The sequence below is a fragment of the Eleginops maclovinus genome, chromosome 4 (assembly GCF_036324505.1).
Source record: "Eleginops maclovinus isolate JMC-PN-2008 ecotype Puerto Natales chromosome 4, JC_Emac_rtc_rv5, whole genome shotgun sequence".
Taxonomy (NCBI): Eukaryota; Metazoa; Chordata; class Actinopteri; order Perciformes; family Eleginopidae; genus Eleginops; species Eleginops maclovinus.
In genome coordinates this window covers 10,352,567-10,372,470 of record NC_086352.1, presented here as the reverse complement: position 1 = coordinate 10,372,470, position 19,904 = coordinate 10,352,567, and the positions used below count along the sequence as shown (strand labels likewise).

General features: G+C 41.5%; 1 protein-coding gene across 3 annotated transcripts in view; it reads right to left on the bottom strand.

The window, feature by feature from the left end:
• Positions 1 to 220: 220 nt before the first annotated feature.
• The window catches only part of cd276 (CD276 molecule), a 66,217-nt gene continuing 46,533 nt past the window's right edge, over positions 221 to 19,904 (bottom strand). For all 3 annotated transcript variants that reach the window (XM_063882104.1, XM_063882102.1, XM_063882103.1), the window contains 3 exons: positions 17,901 to 17,942; positions 11,620 to 11,658; positions 221 to 1,070 (listed from right to left, as the gene is read on the bottom strand). In XM_063882104.1, the coding sequence (XP_063738174.1) occupies positions 11,636 to 11,658; positions 17,901 to 17,942 (65 nt within the window). In that variant the 3' untranslated portion in view covers positions 221 to 1,070; positions 11,620 to 11,635. The remainder of the gene's footprint in view (positions 1,071 to 11,619; positions 11,659 to 17,900; positions 17,943 to 19,904) is intronic.

Below are 19,904 nucleotides of genomic sequence, written 5' to 3'. Positions count from 1 at the left end.
AATATTTGTATTGCTTTGACCATAATTCATGTTTTACTCATTATGTAGAATAGTCTAGTCGGCAGATAAATCAACTAATGGAAAAGTGGAAGGATGAATTCGAGCAGCATGGCTAATCCTGTGGGTGAAGAAATGTCTGTAATAAAGTCAACCTTGTTCTGCCCGAACGAGCACAAAGTGGCCGCGGGAATGGGACCAATAATTACCAATGACCAGGCAGTTTCACCATGTCTCTTTTATGTAAATAGGCACTGGGTTATCTTACACAAATGGCTTTGGCATTCATACATGAACATATGGCACATGGACATGCTCAAGTACCTTAAACAAATGGAATAAAAATACAGCTACTAGGCAGGAAAAGATTAAACATTCCACAGCAGCAGTAAAAATGTGTTCATTAAAAACAGTTTCTTACATATAAGGCTGTCAGGTCAGTGAGGAAATCAGGGTGTATCCTATGCACCATTTGCAGTTTGTTGGAGCTTAGCTGGCATTCAATTTCAATTGCCTCAAGTTACTGAATATAGGAGAGCGGCACACACTGACAGGTACAAGTTACTCCAGCGACAGACGCTAATTAGCAACTGCAGGAGTAATGGGAGAGCCAAGCTCCCTCTCTGGCAGAGAGACAGTGATGGCAACTGAGGCAGGGTCATCTCTTTAAGTGTCTCACTTCCTATTAGACAGGAGATCTCTGGCACATGCCCCATCACAACCCATACGGAGTGATGTCAGCGACGGAGAAAGGATCCTGTCACATCCTGTAGTTTTCAAACAGAGCTTCTCTCTTGCATAGTGCATAAAACGACTGCGTTTACTCACTGCCGCGGCCCTCCATTGACAGAAAAGGGGAGAGAGGGCAATAGAAAATAATGGCACATGATGTGTTTATGTGTTTTGATGGAAACTCGGGGGAAAGTCATAGAAAGAAGATGATGGACTCATCTTCTGCTCAGCGAGGCTTTGACATTCTGTAGGGGGACGCTGGAAATAGTCTCCAGGTTGATGGATAGGTGGAGTGGGATTACCCGCCAGACTCATCTCCTACCCGCCGTCTGGCCCGACTCCTGGAAAAAGACACAAAAACACAATAGGTATGATGTCAGGCTGCTCACCGTGGGAGAGGTTATTAACTTTGAAAAATAATGAAACAATGCAGGCCTGTCAGAGTAACCAACAGCTAACCCAATTACTAAAACAGAGGTAATCCCACTGGTAAACCTCGGTCTCATGTGCAGATTACAATACTTTTCCACTATTATCGTCATAAATAATTCAATAAAAGTGAAGAAAACGGCAAACAAAGCAAATTTAGCATTATTAAAAAAAACAATCACACCAAGTGGAAGCTGCTTTTCCAAGGATGCTACAACCTTCAAGTCTCTCTCCACCTACACATCCTCCTCTCTGTTTCACAAATGTCTTTCTGAACTTCTAATGCTTCTCCTCACTCGTAGCCCCTGCGGACCACCCCACCGCTGGCACTGCGAGAGAAATTGTTCTCCCTGCATCATTAAACAGTTTGAATTAACTTGGGTGGAATTTAATTATGTCACACATGAAGCTCTTCTACTTGAAGCTTTTAAAAGCAATATAGTTTGCTATATGCTTGGAGGTTTGGCTTTTAGAAACATTATTCAAGTCAGTCAGCTATATCTGCCTGCAACTGGACTTCTAAATGGAAATGGCACACTTGCCCATCACGATGGATCTTTTAATTTGTGTTTCCTGAAAAAAATGTCGTCATAAATTACCTGCTTGTGCTCTGTGTCGCATTAAGACCTCAGCTGTACTGGTCATAAATCGATTTAGATATACTGCTAACTTCAACAGCTTTGACTCTGTTCACACGCCTCCTGAGCACTTACTGTGTCTATGCTAATACGTCCTCACAGGATATACACAAATAGTTCTGTTAGTGAGCTTCTCCTACCTCCTAATTGACACTCATTATATCCCCTTTATTACATCCTAGGCTGATGCGATGTGGATATATCCTAAATGAAACCCTAAGGGCATTACTAACAGCTTCAGAATGTCAAAGCGAGAACTGAAACAGGAATAAAGTATGTCAGTCTAAATGATAGGAGTGTTTGCAAATTGCAAAACTCGCTGAATAATATCTGTTTTGCGGAGCAGCGCAGGATTTGAAAGTGGAGTCTGGCTTCCATTTGCTCCCTGTCAGAGGGTAATCCAACTTATCCATCACCCAAATGAACACAACACAATTTTCACACATGCATTTTCTCATCAGATTCAAATACCCCTACGGCCCCCGAGAGAGATCTCAGCATCTGTATTTCAAAGAGCAGCCCTGCTAGCTGTTGAGTCCGGAGGTCATAGGTGAAATGAGAGACCTTTACCGAGACACTGGATGAACATCTGCTGCAGAGTAATTTAGAATCTCACAGAACAACAGGGACAAGCAACCTGAAACGATTTCTTCTTTTTTTTTTTTTCTGGGATTGTTAACACAGGCAATCAAAAAGTGAACTCCTACTTAAGTGTTTAACAAACAGCTTCTCCCTGGCTGGGAATCCAAAGCAGCCTTGGCAGGGCAGAACCGTTGGCGCACTCCAACACCTGAGACGCAAGCTGATGGACAGATTCATTTAAAGCAGGTACACCAGATTGCACACTAATTTACTCGGGCTATAGGAGATTGTTCATATGAAAGATACAGCGGCACAGAGGATTCAATCTAATGAACCGTTGAAAATCCAAACATTTCTTTCCTCATCTACATTGAAATGTAAGTGCCATACTTCCTGCGCCCTGTCGGTTACTTTTTATATTTATATTCTTGCGGAACATCACACCTAAAAACAGCAGGCCTGCTGCTTTTAGACACCGACAGAAAAACAACAGCAATCTGAGGGACTATCAAAGACAAAATGCAGGCATGGGACTATGAAAGTAAATGTTTGGGAATAACCTTGGGAAGTATTCAGGATACTGAGGAAGCTGCTAAACTTTGGTCATTACCAGATGATCAAACACACCATGACAATTTCTCTGTATATAATGGATAATTATACCATTTCAGATTTGCTTCTATGGATGCATTTGCCTTTCAACAAAAGGCCTTTACATGCTTCAATATACAGAGAGCTAAACTGGAAATAGGATCCCGTGGGAGTGGCGGAACAAAAATGGTGGGGTGTGGGATATATCTACTGTAAATAGCGGTTAGTACCATCAGTGTGGGAAGAGATATAAGAGGCTATTATTATAAGGCTTAACGATGCATTGTACTACATGGCCTTCAAATACACTGTGTCTTCTGTCTACCTTCCCCCAGCTCTCTCTTTTATAACAAGCTGGAAAGTCTGATACAAAAAAAAACCTGTGACATTTCAACCTTAATTCAAAGCATAACTATAAATAAAAACACCATCACTGCTGCTCTAAACATCTGACATTAGGGCCATCTGATTTATATATTTTGCTATGGGAATTGTTACTCTGATAAAGCATTGGAAGGAAAAGGTATTTCAATAATACTTATTTTCAGTTTATGTTTTCTAAAATTGGATAATTAAAGGGAATTGTTTGACATTTTGGGAAATTAGTTTTCTGGCAGACTTATTCAAGAACGTCAATATCACTTTATGTATGTAGGGAAAATATGAAGCGGCCAGCAGCTGTGTAGCTTAACTTAGCACAAAGACATTCGGATATATAAGTATATTGCAATACCCAAAAGTGCATGTGTAAAAGGGCTAAGCTACAGTAGCTCTTTCCCGCTTTTTCCTTTTGTTTAAGCTAAGCTAACCTGCTGGCATTGTACAGAAGAGAGTGATATACATTTCCTCAAAAATTAGGGTAAAGAAAGTACTCTTCTAAAATGTAAGAACTGGAGTGTATTAAAGTGACACATTTCATTAGGATCGACTTAACCCTAACCTTAAACCCCTTCAAGAAAGGGCAAAGGTTCACAGGAAACAGTGTTGTGAAGAAGTATTAGCAAGAACAGACCTATACCGTCTACCGCAGTGATAATTGACAAAGGTTTCAAAAAACATCATTATGAAGGGTGCGGTTGTGCTGCAGATCTTGCTACAGGCACCTCCACCGTGTCCCAATAATAATAATAAGGCAGAGTGGGGTGTGTGTACGGGTCATTCTGTTACCACACCACTGTTATTCCAAAGCAGCTGCACCCATCACACTCCAAAAATCTCACACCTTTATCAGCGCTTTTTCTTTGGTTGAGGAACCCCAACCTCGACCTCTCTCTCGGAAAGCAGCCTGCAGCCCCCCTGCTGTTAATTATAAGACTTTTTCCCCTGGAGCCTGGGTGGGACGTGAAAGTGCATTAATCTTGATTCTCCACTTCAGTCCAAAGGATCATTTGAAGAGACTCCTGTGGTAAGCCCCAAGGCGAAGTGACTCAGTACCATGAGAAAGGTAGGAGGAGTGGAAAAACAGTCACAGTTTATTCTGTGCTCGTACTGGGATGCAGGCCAACCTCAAAAAGAAAGTCAACCATTTACCCCAAACCACAAATATTGTTAAGCGTGTTAATCTGGATGAATAGAAAGTGGGTGACATGACAGGCGCCAGTCTTCCACCGGTGTGTTGCTCGACGCAGCGTGAAGGTGACTGTCGCCCTATGAGCTGAATTGAGCAGAGCTGAAGGGCTGTGACATGTCGATGAGTTTACATTCAGCTCCATTTCATCGCACACTTGGGTAGCCAATCATAGGTATGCACAGAGGTCATTGACGCACTTTGTGGTGACCCCATAACCATGAACCATAGCAGATGCACATTTACCATTAAAGCAATGAAAACAATTAAAAAGGGTACAAACATTGGCCTTGAAAATATGTCCAACTCATATATTGAATATAATAATTAGATTGACGTCACTTATTGGCTTGTACACATTTTTTAAATCTCAGGTTTGGTGTCACCATCTTGGATTTCGTTGTCATCTCTACACTATGACCTGTCAATAACCTAAAACACACTGTAAAAGGTTAAGTTCTAAGATGAGGACACAGGCAATAATCTTGTCAGGAACATGTTTACTAAGCTAATAAATCATTGGTGAGTAAGGGTCATTTTCTCATAGACTTCTATGCAATCAGACTTTTTTTGCAAGCAGTGGAGTCTCCCTTTGCTGGCGATTAGTGACAATGATAGCTTCAGACCAATCCGCACAGGGTTAACGTCTAAGACCCAGAGGTTTATGCTTGGTTCAATCAGCAAAAACACAACTTCTGATCTTTTAGGAAAAACAAAACACCTTAAAAGCATTCTCAAGTCAGTGTCATTGGGTGCATTTCTACCAAATTATTTTGAATTAATTTGAAGAAGTTGCTCTGCATGTTTGATCACGTTCTTCCTTATATAATTAGTACATCTTCTTCTGCATTACAAAAAACCCTTAAAGCAGTTATTTGGCATGCAGAGGATGTCTTAGCTTCAACTGTATGAGCATGGCTACAGTATTACCTATGTGGAATATAAGTAATCTCTCTCTGTTTAATAAGCAGTATGTTTAGCGTCTTCCCATCACAGTAGGGGGTGGCTGGCACGTTTGGTATTTACATTTGTGCCGTATGTAAATGCCCCGAGGCTCTGAACAGATTCTCTACGATTGCCATCATTTGTAAATAATAGGCAGGGATCCATTTAAAAACGACTTATTGTGACTAGAAGCAGTTGCTTGCCATGATCTCTACCTTTTGATTGTGTAAAAATTTAGCGTATAGAGAAGAACTCTGACATGACACTGCCAAACAAGAGAGATATTAGAATTTTGACGAGGTGGGGTTACGGACAGCGAATGGGGCGAGTGAGATATGTTAAGTGAAGCTAATATGTTGTGACAAGGAGGGCCACGGCCTGGTGATCACACAAAAGTCATGTTATCACCATGGTGCTCTCCTTTGCAACAAAACTATCTGTAGCGGGGTCACAGGTGACTGGGTGTGCGTCTACACGTACGCGACATTTAACAGAATTACAGGTTATTGAGACTTTACATTCAGTGCAGCCTTTTGCTTTATATCACTCTGCATTATTCCTGTTTATGTCCATGCAGCATGGAGCATTATGAAATAGCCTCAGAGAAGAGAAGGATGAGAGTGCAGATAAAGTCTAACTTCAGTATTGTTAAATCACTTTTATTACAGTAGATACAGTTTGCTTGCTTGCTACGGCTTTTTATATGGAGCCCTTTTTATCAGCTATACATTGACGGCATATCTCAGCATCACATTTCCCAGATGTACCCATGCATACACCCTTTGTGTCACCACACCGCTGATCTTGTACACAGTCTCTCATATGCATTATGAGGAATCTATGGTAGTTAATTGAGCCCAGAGGCAGTTGGTTTCAATGCAGGCTCCTGTGCTTTTCTGGCAAAAACAGGAGAAATGGAGCTCTCTGGAGAAGGCAGCTCTCTGTCGAGAGGCAAACAGAGCAGAACTCCTGCCGTGTTCATTAGCTGTCATTGATCAGCGATTCAGTTGCTGCGCAGCCTCTACCACAGCTCACATATTACCAGTTTCATGTCCTCAGAATTAATATAAAGGTAAGAAAATGGAGCCAGCACAGCATTTTCTTCATTATAATTTATTTTCCAATGTGCTTTAATGATCTGAATGGATTTTTGCCAAGGTTTTAAATGGTATGCAGAGACTGCCACGCAGCACACTTGTCCATTCCACAGTTTTTTTATATCAATATGAGCTCCTATATTCAGTTATTGGCTTCCCTCAGAGGCCATCATCGCTGCAGCCTTTTCCATCACAGGAGATGTACTGTAGAATGATGCTGAGAGGTATAAAAATGCTGATAAATGGCTGAGACAAAAGCATAAATAATGCAGAGATCAGAGACACTCGAATAGTGAGTCAAACTCCACTTCGAGACACCTCCCTGGAGAGAGTCCAACGTGAGAGTCCTGTCTGACATCATCAGCGTCTGCAGGGCTTCACCTGCCACGTACAGCAGAGAAGAACTCCAAGAACTCCCTTCTGCCTCACCTACTACCTCGCTGTTCTCCACATCAACTAAAAAAATCGGATTTTTAGAGAGCACACCCCATTACTTATAAACCACATTTAGACTGGTTTCCTTCCTCTCTTAAATCCATTTTACCTCTTTTATCTTGTCCCCCTTCTCTGGAGAAAGAACCCCCATATGTACAATCTGTACTTACAAAACCATGACCGAGTAAACCCTGAGCTATTACTCCAAACGAATATAACAAGGAGATTTATTCTACAGAGTTTAAGTGAATGTATAGGGGTGAATTAAATCAATATTTCTCAACTCCGCTGAATGAGCCTGAGAGGGGCTATTATGTAGCACTAATTGCACCTATAGGGCCCATCTTGAAAAATGGAATCTCCCTCATTGGAATTCATTGAAAGTCGTCAGTTAGATGACCGGGATCGTCTCGCTGCTCGCTGAGTTGTTTTTTTTATTCCCTTCATGTCTGCCTTTGAATATTTATTCTCTTCTCATTTGCAGCGATCTTTGTCTAGGCCAAGGTTCTGCAAAATACAACTTTTATTGCCCCTTTCCACATCAAAAGAACAAAAAATCTCTTTCAAAAAATGATGAGGATTATAAACAAAGGTTTTAGCGGTCCACAGCAGAATGTCACAGGGGACCTTTGTAAAGTTCCCTCGACCCTTCGACCGTTAGTTGTGTGATGGTGCACATTAACTCCAGTGTCCAAAGAACAACAACGCTGATAATCAGCATTTTCTTTTTCCAAGCGATGCTGGATAAAGCAGTATCAGACCCCGTGGTTACACAACTATCCTTCACTGCAAAGAGTATATTTTGAACTAAGAATCTAACTTTGGGAAATAACCAGCTGACTCACTGTGTATTCTGAATCATCACACCCGCTTTGGCTGACAGCTGGAGTATGTATTTAGAGAACACTGTATGTGGATTTTGACCCACATTCATGACAGTGGTCTACAGTAGAGAGTTAACTTCGGTACAGTATGAAGAGGAGGAGAAATGTGTAAAACCAACCCTCTACCTACACACAAAAAGGTGTATAAAATAAAGACGTACTCATCCCTCTTTTAACGCCTGCCTACATCATTCTATTTTTACTAGAACAGGGGAAAGACAACAAGCCAATATCAAGTTTTATTTACTGAACTACTCCCATTAATGTCCAAGTTTCCAGAAGCACAGAGTTGCCATAATGATCAGTATGCAGTATTTATGGTAGCATTAATGATGGAAACTATCTACAAAATATTGAGTGTGCTGCAGCGAGCCATTTACTATGTTATCTGTGCTGGGCCACCAGTAATGAAACAATACAAGTTTGAATGGATGAACATAAGTCAGGAATGAACACATGTATCGATAAGGTAAAGGTTTATGAAAACAGAGTGCCGCCTCACACTAAAACGGCTTAATTAAATGCAGAGCCTTGCTTTATTAAATAAGATATGCTGCACTCTGCATAAATGCATTAATCGATAGCAAAACTGCCACACAAATATTAGAATAATTGATCCAGGATGATTCAGCAGCAGAAAGGTCGAGGGGCTCCAGGGTATTATCTTGCAATAACAGTCTCGGTGAAGGTCAGTGGGTACTACAGTAAAGTCCTCTCTTTGACTCCTGCTGGCCAGACTTTATTTTGGCTAGTTACAGGAAATTACTTTCTGCACCTTCCATCATCTTTTACTCACTCTGCATGCTGCGGCTTTATGGCAATGACCAGTTAGGGTATAATAAGAACAAGCTGTAACTGTCCAAGCTTGTAATAAAAGTATTCACACATCTGAATTAATGTAAGAGTTAGAGGAATGTTTGAGAAGAGATAAAGTGTACGTCCATACTGTATGCTGAGACAGTAGTGAAGTGACTCACAGAGAGTGGTGCCATTGAGCAGTTTTCTCTGTCTCCTCTGCAAAAGGTGGGCCCATGCTGTACACAAACACATTGCCAGACATCCATTTGACATAGAGAATCTGTGCTGTTTCTCAGATGCTGTTAAGTATAAGCTTGAGGGGACTTCTCGTACAGGTTTCCCTTATTAGTTTTGTGATGGAAATTCTTTTTGGAGCATGACTGGAAAACAAGGAAGCTGGAGACCGATCTGATGTCTGACAAACTAAAGGTTTATACAAAGTATTTGCCTAGAGAAATGAAAATGACAATGCAAGCGGTACACAGAGAAGTGTTCACGCTGTTTGCAAACGTCAGTTCTGCCAAACTCTCCATGGGTCTGTATTATAACACATTTTTAGGCTGGCAAAACGCATATCTGCCTGTGGTCAAAACATGTCCACACATTTAAAACAGCCGCCTGAAGATAATGCTGCTACCTGTCTAGTGTGACCGAGCGTAGACACAACCTGCTTGATTGTTTCTTAAAATGAAAAATCTTCAAAAATATGTATAAAGTACTACTTTTTGAACCATTATTCATGTTTATTTTAATAGATATGATTTAGCTGCGTTACACGTTTAATAGAGCCTACATTTTCCTGAACAGCAGGGAATCATCAGTAGCTAAACGTGTCAAATTGTGTCTCATTTTCTGATAAAAGACAAACCCTCTAGCATCAAAATGCTTTTATCATTCCAGCACGATAGTGACAAAAAACGTCAATACCTGTCAAATTGAGTGCCTTTAAAATGTGTCAAAAAACATCCAAGCATCTATTTCACAACACAAAATATCCTCTGCCCAAACTGTGCTTTGTTGGTAACAGCACTGGAGCCTTACCAAAATACCTTCAGGGTGTTGGGCTCTCCTGGCCTATAGAGGTTCACGGCCATGGCTGAGTGAGCATGGTGCCAGTGGGAGTGTCCCAATCCTCTACCCAAGGGCCACAGGGGCCAGCACCTTGGCTCCCATTACTATTAGATTGCTCGCCTGCTTACCGCTGTATTACTTCTGCTGCTCTTAGTCCAGGTCAGCCTGCAGACTCATTTAAAAATGGGGAATACAGCTATATTTCCTATAAACAACTGGCTGCCTTCCTAGCATTTAAACATGGACAAAAGCCCAGTTTCACAAGAGGAAGGGTGAAGAAATACTGAAGGAAAAATAAAACTAGAATACTGCCCTACACCAGGTAATAAAATAGTATAAAGTATAAATATCCTGACCTCCAAAGTACATCTGGAGAATTGGGGTTGAAAAGCAGCTTAAAGAGGCAGGACTGACCAGTCTGCACTAGCCAGGTGAGTCAATCCCCACTGCAGCACAATGGTCCACCTCCACCTTTTTATGCGCTCAGCAGGAGTCACGAACAGAGAGGGAGATTCATATCAGTCAGGAAGGAAAAAGCATGGAAGCATCTCTGGTCACGTACTCCAGAGTTGCCATCTGTGGTACTTGTTCTTTGAAGATATATGTAACAATGATGATCCTGCAGTCTGGTCACATCATTGCTGAAATTACATAACGTTTTTCCTTGTCTGACAGGAGTAACGCAGCTACTAATCTGTGTGTGTGTGTGTGTGTGTGTGTGTGTGTTCCCAGTTATCAACACTCCTCCTTCTGTCAAGTTGCTCATCTAGGTCATGTACTAATCCAGAACAGACCAAAGTTCAAATCAAACATGCCAGGTAAAGTCCCAATGCCCAGAGATATACACAGGCCGGGGGGCCCTCCTGTCTGCCTTTTCAATATCTATCCAATAAAGGCCCAAATTATGATGTATAAATACATTTAATCAACCAGCTTCGTCTGCTGTGCGAAAAGTGGAACTGTCCATGGTGCTGAAAGTCAGGTCACAGTACGAATAAAGCATAGACTGTATAGTCTATGGAATAAAGAGTATCATTTCCTTTTATACCATAATGTATGCCTTGTTTTACTCTTACGTGGGCCTTCTTCATACATTGCTATATGTCTATAGATGGTTGTTTGATTGGTTATAGCTATATTTAGATGGGGGTTGTTGGATTGCTGCACGTCTTCTTGTCAACATAAAAAAGTAGAACTACAATTGAGATTTATATTTTAGCAGGACATAGTAGTGATGAAGTTTGACCAATGTCAACAGGAAACAAGCAGACTTTTTTTAATGTTCCCTTTCTCATTTCTCATCTAGTACTTGCTATATTTGAACATTTACATTTATGTAATGGTAAGGGTTTGACAAACATCTTAGAAATCTGGGAAACATTGCTTGAATCCATTAAAACTGTGTTCTTAACCTTATTATGTAATGGTCAACTCCAGTCTGAAGTTGGAAGATTGAGAACGTCAGGCTGACACTGAATATGAAGTTATAGACAGCAGGAAGTAGAAACTCCCACATTAAATGTTTACCATCAATTGGAATCTTACAGCTTTCAACAGGCAAGGGAATTTATGTATGCATGCCTGATAAAATGAAATAGATTTGTCATATCAGCCAGTGACCCTGTGATTCCGGAAATCAAAATGTCAAGACTTCTAATATTCCCCGACTGTCTGCTAAATGAATGCAGCCTAGCCTCATTACAGCAGCACTTACCCATAACCTACAGAGGCACTGTGTCCTCCAGAGAATTACGGCTGAGAACACAAGGCCAATGTGATAAGAAAAAGTGTGACAACAAATAAAGCACACAGCTGTATATAACAACACATATTCACATTGCAATCACACTCACCTTTTATCTCTTGACTTTAGCTGTTGAGTAGCGTCATGGCTGAAAAAAAAGAGGATAAGATCACAATATTGAAACTTTGAGAGAAATTCAACTAAGTCATTATGCAAGCATCAACTTTGTGTATTGTCTTTTGGACCAGAGCATCATTACAGGCTTGGTAGCTGTTATTGCGTCCCCTCCTCCTTCAGCACCCCCACCTCCTCCTCTGCTCCCTCTCTGTGCACCAACCTTGCCATGGCTAACAGGAAGCAGAGGGCACAGCGCTTTATTTAATTAGTCACAGCAGCTGAGTGCTCATGTGGAACCAAACAGGGGAGGCAGATTGGGGTAGTGAGATGGATAGGCACTCTCCCACCGGGCCTTGGCTGTGCTGTCAGAGGAGCGTAGATTACATGACAGAAGGGGGGATGAGGTGGGGGTTTGGATGGCAGGAGGATGTAAATGGCGTCAGTACAGGGGGATTCATCCCAGGAAAAGGATTGCCTTCACTCCTAAAGTTCCTCTGTCCTCTCACAAAAGCTCCTTTTACACAGTTGCACACTGAGGGGGTTTGACTGCTTTTATTAATGGTGACAACACTCATTATTCCAAATGATTTAGGGGCTGTTATTCTTCCTACATTTGTTTTGACAATGATCAGGTGGCCTTTTCCTCAACGGGAACGGCAGATAACCTTCTAGAGGATGCAAAAGTAGCTCCGTGTGCTGCAAGTCTTTCAGGACTTCTTTCCTTAAACTAAACTAAAACTTCTCAGCAACTTGGACATTTTATTTTGAAATCTCACATTGAAGTTATCTATAGCAATAAGGGAGAACAGCATCTACAGGAAACACCTATTTGCACATAATTAGAGAGTTGTGGTTATGTGAAACCTATATGTATGTTTGTGATTTGTGTAATTTATAATTCCCATTGTTAACGAACAAATGTCTTGACCTTCAATACCAAAACAGCGTCTTTCGGGGTTCCCCCCTGGAGAAAACACAGTAGTAAATACAGCTAACTGTATGGTGCTCAACCAGCAGGCAACATGAGTGCAGTGCTTGAGTAACGTGTGCGCAACTACTAAGCAATGGTGTGCTGGGAGCTCTTTTAATTAGTGCTCTTGAAGTTATCCAGTGACCCACATCTAATAATGAAGGCAACATGAATGTTCTATTTACATATCTTTAGTTGGTAATGTGTGACCGTTGGGAGGGCCCAGTGGCTGAGTGTGTGTTGCCAGTGAGAAGGCAGAGCATGTCAAGCAGAGTCGCCCCGGGGCTGCTTTCCAAGGCCCTATCAATTCAAACTAGCAATGTGGAATGGTATGTTAGTGACCTGCAGGTCTGTCAAACTGGGTTATGTAAAGAACACGGTTTGCAACTTTTTAATAAGCCTTGGTTTGTTAATGCCATGTGCCCAAGAAGTTTGCCATTTATAAGTCCTGAGGTGTTTCCCTGAGGTCCAGCAAACATGTCGAGTGCATTTCTTCCACATCTGCAAAGCCAATTTAAAAAGATATCTGAAATATTTTATTGTTTACATCCTTGTTTTCTTGCAAGCATTCTTCTTCTTATTGCATTTGCTGGCACAGTGCTGAATCTGTTGATAAGCTACTGCCACCAAATGCTATTGGATTAGTTGTGAAAACCAACTCCAGGATGTGTCTGCATGTGAAAATCAAGGTCTGATTGATTGAAAAATCTTGCTCTAATTGAAGTAAATGGAATTCATCAAAAGGTTTTAACCAGATTTTAAGAAACCACATTTATTAAAAAACATTTCTTTAGTCGCTGCTGGTTGCTTGCAATTATCCAATTTCCTTTTACTGCAATTGTTATGGTAAAATGAACATAATGGAGGGTATATTGCCCAACAATAGTCAAATTAACTATGTTTAATGGACAGAACTCCATGAGACAGCCAAAGAGCCAAACAGAAATATGTAAACATCTTAATTTATGCAGTTAAGATGTTACACTCAGATTGCCATGACAGACACAGGGTGAATTTGTTCCTCACGCATTAGGCTGCTGTATTTTCATTGCGATGTGAATAACTCAATAGACAAGATAGAGGGGGGATATAATAGGCGCAGAGGTGACTTTGACTGGTATAGCTGTCCTTGTTGCTGTCTGTCTGCTCTAGAGTCACCTTTACACAGTCTTAGCTAGCTGGCTTCTTAAAATCATTTACGGTGATGAGCTACTGGGCTTGAAGCTTTAATAAGATTTCAGCAACTTTCAGTGGTGGCCTTGGCATGAAGGAACCAGAATGTGGTAAAGGGAGGGGCGTCCTTGTGCATTCAAGCTTTATAAGGCCCGCTATTCCCTAACTTCCCACCTTCACGGGACCTTGGCTCGGTTAAGAAGGGGTAAATAAAACCGTTTTTGGAATGGAGCTTCATTTTCAAAGGGCGCATCAAATTGTTCTTTCCGACAATTCTTTGTCTAAAAGAACTGGGTCACCGACTAACACTCTTCCAGGGATGGTTTCTAAGGCCTGACTCCTTGGAGTCCAGGATTTAGGGAAAGACAGGGGCAACTGCACACAAACTAAAGCCAGCTTCTGACAGGAGGAGCTGCACTTGCGTGACTGCAGCCCCCTCTAAACAGCACATCATGCTCAGATTACAGAACACATTTCATGGAGGAGGTGGGGAGGTGAGGGAAAAAACCAGCAGAACTGTACACACTGCACATCTGTGTGGATGTAGATTACTGTGTAACAGTGTTTCTCTATCAGCCAGTAGTGTGTGCATCCCTTTGCATTTGTGTGGACCTGTGAGTGTGTGTGAAGGGAATGCTCCTGGCTTTGGCACCTGCATATAAATCCAGAATGTGAGCTCCAGTGTTTGTTAAACATTATTTGCCTCCACTGTAAAGGCAACAAAGGGATCCTACCCCATTGCAACTGAATGCGCCCAGGTCCCTAGTTATCACTGGTTATTGTTAGAATCAGGCTGGCTTTGAAAGGGGAGGCGCGCTCTCCTTTGGACAGCTCATTAAGATAACACACAAACGTGGCTCCCCATCATCCTGGGTTTATTAAAGTGGGGCTCATTTCAGCTCCTTTGTCTCATGCAGGAACCTCTGCCTTTGTCAGCGCAATTGGAGCCAGATGGCAAAACAAAGCTTCCTGTCTTGAGTGCTTACATAGTGATCTCAGAAGGCACAGCCATTAGCTTGATTTCACCAGTTCACCGCCCACAACGTCCACCTGGATCAACCAGGTGCACGGGCGATGACGTGAGGCAGCAAGAGCGAGGTGCAGGGGGGGTGGGGTGCAAGTTTCTGTCTTGTCGCTGGAGTACAGGCAAGTCTCCCGGCTCAGTCCTTTGCCCTTTCCCTTTAGCTAAATCTGAACTATTTATGCCTCATTACCACTGTAGAGTTCGCCTCAAGCAGAGTTAACTCACTTAAGGTACCAGGTACTGTTCAGTTACCTCTGAAGTAAGAACCCCCTCAGTGTAGGCAGCTATCTTAGCTAACCATCATAGTGCCTAGTGACATCAAATGTAACTCAACAATTTCTGTATCCTTTCATCCGTGACAGTGAGGTCTGGACTGTACAGGATTTTGTAGGATGTCTAATTTTTTTTATAAATAGCAATAGATGTGGTTGCATTTGGCGGTAGCTTGGCTATGTAAAAATGGCTGGTTAGTGCAGTGCGTCCCATGTTTAACTACTGAACATTTACTCAGAAAGGTCAGGGTTCAGCGTTTTTTTACGTCCATGTTCTAATATGGGCTCAGCTCACTTGGATCCTCAACCGACAAAAAAGCACCTTGAACCAGGTATTATCGACACCTTTTGCTTATTGAAAACCAAAAAAAGGATAGTTCCACGTCAGTCCAGTTAAGTAGACCCATGCCTCACAATGCAGTGTAAATGCACCTTAAGTCTGTCTAGTCTGTCTAGGATGGCTGACTCCACTTCAGGCTGCACAGATCTTTCTGAAACATTCATGAGAGAGGCATTAGAGAGTGAACGTCATTGTCCCCCTTCACTCAGAGGCCCTCCTTCACCTCTCAGCTTATTAAAATCACATGGTATTAACTTTGCCGTTCACAGAAAGGCTAAATAATTCAATCAGACTAAAGAAGGAGTCAAATGAATAACTCTAATGACATTAACGCTTGAGGGAGAACTGCTCAGGACTGTGAGGGTAGTAACTGAGGCTGGGCCAGCAAAAGAAGCTTGCTCTACTTGCTAATGGGGAAATTAATTCTGGACTCATAAGGTCACAGTAAGCAAAATATCAAATTACTGTCATCACTGAAAAAACAAGCACACACAAAAGTATTTTGTCCTGCTTCGCTAGCGTTATGAAAAGCAAAATATGACTTCTGAGCAAAACCTATAACCCTTTTTAAAGCTGAAGTTAAAGCCCCTTCTTCAAATAGGTGAAATATACTGAATCGGTATAAAAGGGATAGTTTGACATTTAGGAAATATGCTCATTTGCCAGGCATTAGATGAAAAGTTTAATACCACTATTTTGCCTGTAATGTAGACATGCAGCTCTACACTCAGCAAATACAGCAAGCTAATTAGCAAATGTGTTCATGCTAACATGCTAAACTTAGATGATATCATGCTAAACATTGGCTCATTGTTGCTTGAGCTTGTCAGCATTTTTGTATTTAGCCCAAAAGCAAAGAGTAAAGCTTTGCTCTTTTCTTTAAAACCTTAAACTTGCTAAATCTCATAATATTAGCATTGTCATTGTTAGCATGTTGATATTAGCATCTAGCTGGAAGCACAACTCTACGTAATGCAGCCTAAAAGGGAAAACAGCGAGGCTGACGTCTCTTAATCTTGTTCATTTTTATTTCCTGGTTTAATGCAGGACTTTGTGGAATGGGGAAAATGTAGATATGAAATACATTTGAGTGATTCAAACTTGTTAGATTTTAAAGAAGAGTGACCTGTCAGAATCAGTGAAGCATTAAGCAGTGCGAGGGCTGTCACAGGTGATGTCTGTCCATTCTGCTGGATGATTCATCATAAAAATTCAACGTGTTCCAAGTGACAATAATATGCATAACACATTTCAGCCTGGACTGGAAGAGGGAAAATCAATTTGGCTTGGGGAAAATGATCGTTTAAGTTCAGGACACGGCAGCACTTTTGTTGGCATTTTGTGAAACTTGAAACTTGAGGAACTTGTTACCATTGAATTTATAGACAAGATAGATTTCAGTGTTATAGCTGTAGCTTTGGGGGAATGTATAATGTAAAACAGCTTGTTGGCATCACTAAATTAGTGCACCCGTCTCTCTCTCTCTGCCTCAAACACACACTCATAGCAGAAGACTTGAGCCACTGGCTGAGTGTGTTGAATGGATTTGGTGCCTGGAGCACGTCTCATTTCTCACATGCACTTATGCTTCATCAGCATTCACTCACACTTCAGTAAACAAACTTAACATTCAGTTACTTGTTCTGTTGGGCCCCTACCATCCTGCCACCTGGGCTCTTTATAAAGAAGGCTAAATTATGGGTGATTTGATATTTTTTGTAAACTCAAAGCTTATTTTGCAGAGTAAAGAATTTAACCTATGTGTTAAATTTAGATCAAGATGTCAGAGAGATTTTGCATGTGTTAAACTAATTGCCCTGTGTACAGACTCGTTCTGGTTTGCTCGCAGTGCCCACTTGATCCACCCTTCAGTGGATGAAATGCTCCATTGCCTGTTCCTGACAGTGTTTACAACCGTGCATGATTGCACCCCTTCCAAGTTGTGAATGCAAAATATTTAACACATTTCAACATCAGTTTCATCAAAGGGATTTGTAACTTTAACTTTGTACAATGCTGTAGAACCACATCAAGCCAAATCAGCAAATTATCAAAAATAGGGTAAATTCTGACCCACATCCTTATGTTAGTCTTGCAACGATATAACATTATAAAAAGAGATGTTGTATTACGTTTTTATCCACAGAACCTTCTGAAGAACCACAAATGTTATAATTTTTTAGGGATCCTTTTTTGTTATTATTATTAATTTATTTTTATTCCATTTTTTGGTTTCAAACTGAATAAAATGATAAGCTTTATTTTTATTTATTTGAATATACAGTAGTTATTTGAAAGCATTATACCAAAAAAATATATATTAATGGAATATTTTTTAATGGATCGGTCAGCCTCACTTGACAGTAGGAGGGATAATAACTGGATTTTCATCTGTTTCCTGACCAGCTTTGTCACAAGCAGTTCGAGTTGACACATAAAGCAGAACCCTGATGCATGCAGAGGCTGAGGCTTGACCAGGTGTGGATTTGCTGACCTGTCTTTGACTCCTCTTCTTCCAGTTCCTTGGCCTCTTCAGCTGTGGGGGAGACAGAGGAGCCATTATCAGAGAGAGCCACAGTACAAAGGCAGGCACGCAATGCAGTCACTTCTTTACAAGCCTATGGTGAGCTGATCCCTCACAGCTCAAAGGACAAGCTGTGGTGAGAGAGCTATATGACCACGAAGCTCCGCACAATTCCCGCCCGCTGCATCAAAACACACGCACATACTCACAGAGCCGTACCCACCCTTTAACCTCCCATCCAGCCCTTTCGCAAAGACAGTAATCACATTAGGCTTTAGCTGCTGGCTCTCCGAAAACCCACTGTCAACAGAGTTAGGGAGGCAAACCAGTGATGGCTGTCACACTTACATACACACACACAAGGCATGCATCCACACACACACACACACACACACACACACACACACACACACACACACACACACACACACACACACACACACACACACACACACACACACACACACACACACACACACACACACACACACACACACACACACACACACACACACACACACACACACACACACTAAAAATAGATCTGAAACAGAGCATCCAAGCGCCTGATATTATTTCTATGACACACATCACATCGATTGGGCTTGAAATTGCATACTTAGAGTCTGATACATGAGATTAAACCGGTGATTGAGCAAAACTAAATGTCAAGGCAATACAAGTCATTTGTTTGTATTCCTATACGTTTGCCTGATTCCCTGTCTTTTCTGGATTTAAATAACCTCACATTATTTATTCAGTTTTTCTCGTCCCTGTGTAATGTTGTATAATGAAATTAGATTTTCTTTATTAGTGCCTTAACTCAAGTCTTAGTGTTGAAAGGGGAGATGGATGGCATGACACGTGGCCAGATCCGAACCGGGGTCCTCCACATTGGGACCTAGCCCAAACACGGGCATCCAGATTTGGATAGGTACAGAAAAACTAAATGTGAACTATACCTGTGTGAGTTATCTTCTTAATAATGCACTTTGAGAGTAAAATCCAGAACATCACCTTGGAGAAAGCAACATATACCACTATTTCACATCTCCAGCACTGTGGTGCAACATTCATATACTGTAGATGTGTGAGCCTGGTAACCTTCACTGCTTCATTCAACACCTGCAAATCAACCACAAGTCCCTCCACTGTGGCGGCAGTGGAAACACCTCGGGGGATGGGGCTTTGATAGGATAGTGAGGCTCATTTAAAGGCACCTTAAAGTAAGGGTGAAGGCGAGGGCATCCACAGGCCAGGGAGTGAGAACTGCTTCCCTTGTACATTGAGAATGTTACAATTTTATGCCCCTGTTGGCTGCTTCCCAGATGTGTGGGGGTAAGGAGTAGAGCCGTTATGGCTTAAGCACAAAAGATGGACAAACCACATAAAAGATGAGAGAGTCGGGGGGAAAGAAAGCTACTCAGTGAAGCCAGAAGAGTGTTACTGTTTCTCATCATCCTCCCTTCTGCCTCTGTTTCCCCCACAGAGAAGTGGTGCAGCACTGCTGCTGCTGAATCCCTTCAAACACTGCTGTTACATCATGACTGTTACAAATGTAAGCAAAGGCAAATGTCCTCTCAGTAAACTTATAGTACTATAAATACACTGATTAGTCAGCCTAATTCATTCATTATTGCACCCAAGAAACAGCATAGCCGTATTTTCTTTAAAATCTGATGCTTAATGATGCCGGAGTTTGTGCTGATTAGGATTAAATTCATTTTCTCTCGCTTTGAATACCAACTCTTGATGACAAAAATGTGACTGTTTTGCTAATTTGATTTTTTTTACTAAAGTCAGATTTTATGAACATTTGCTAAATATATGTGCAGTGAAGGAAATCTACGTTTCCGTTGTTTCATGCGAGTCACAAGCACACAAAGGTGAATAATCAAAGGCATTTGGTCTTCGGTATAGAGGCTTCACCCCTGGGAAAAATGTGCACCACTGCGTTCAAACCCCCCCGAGGGG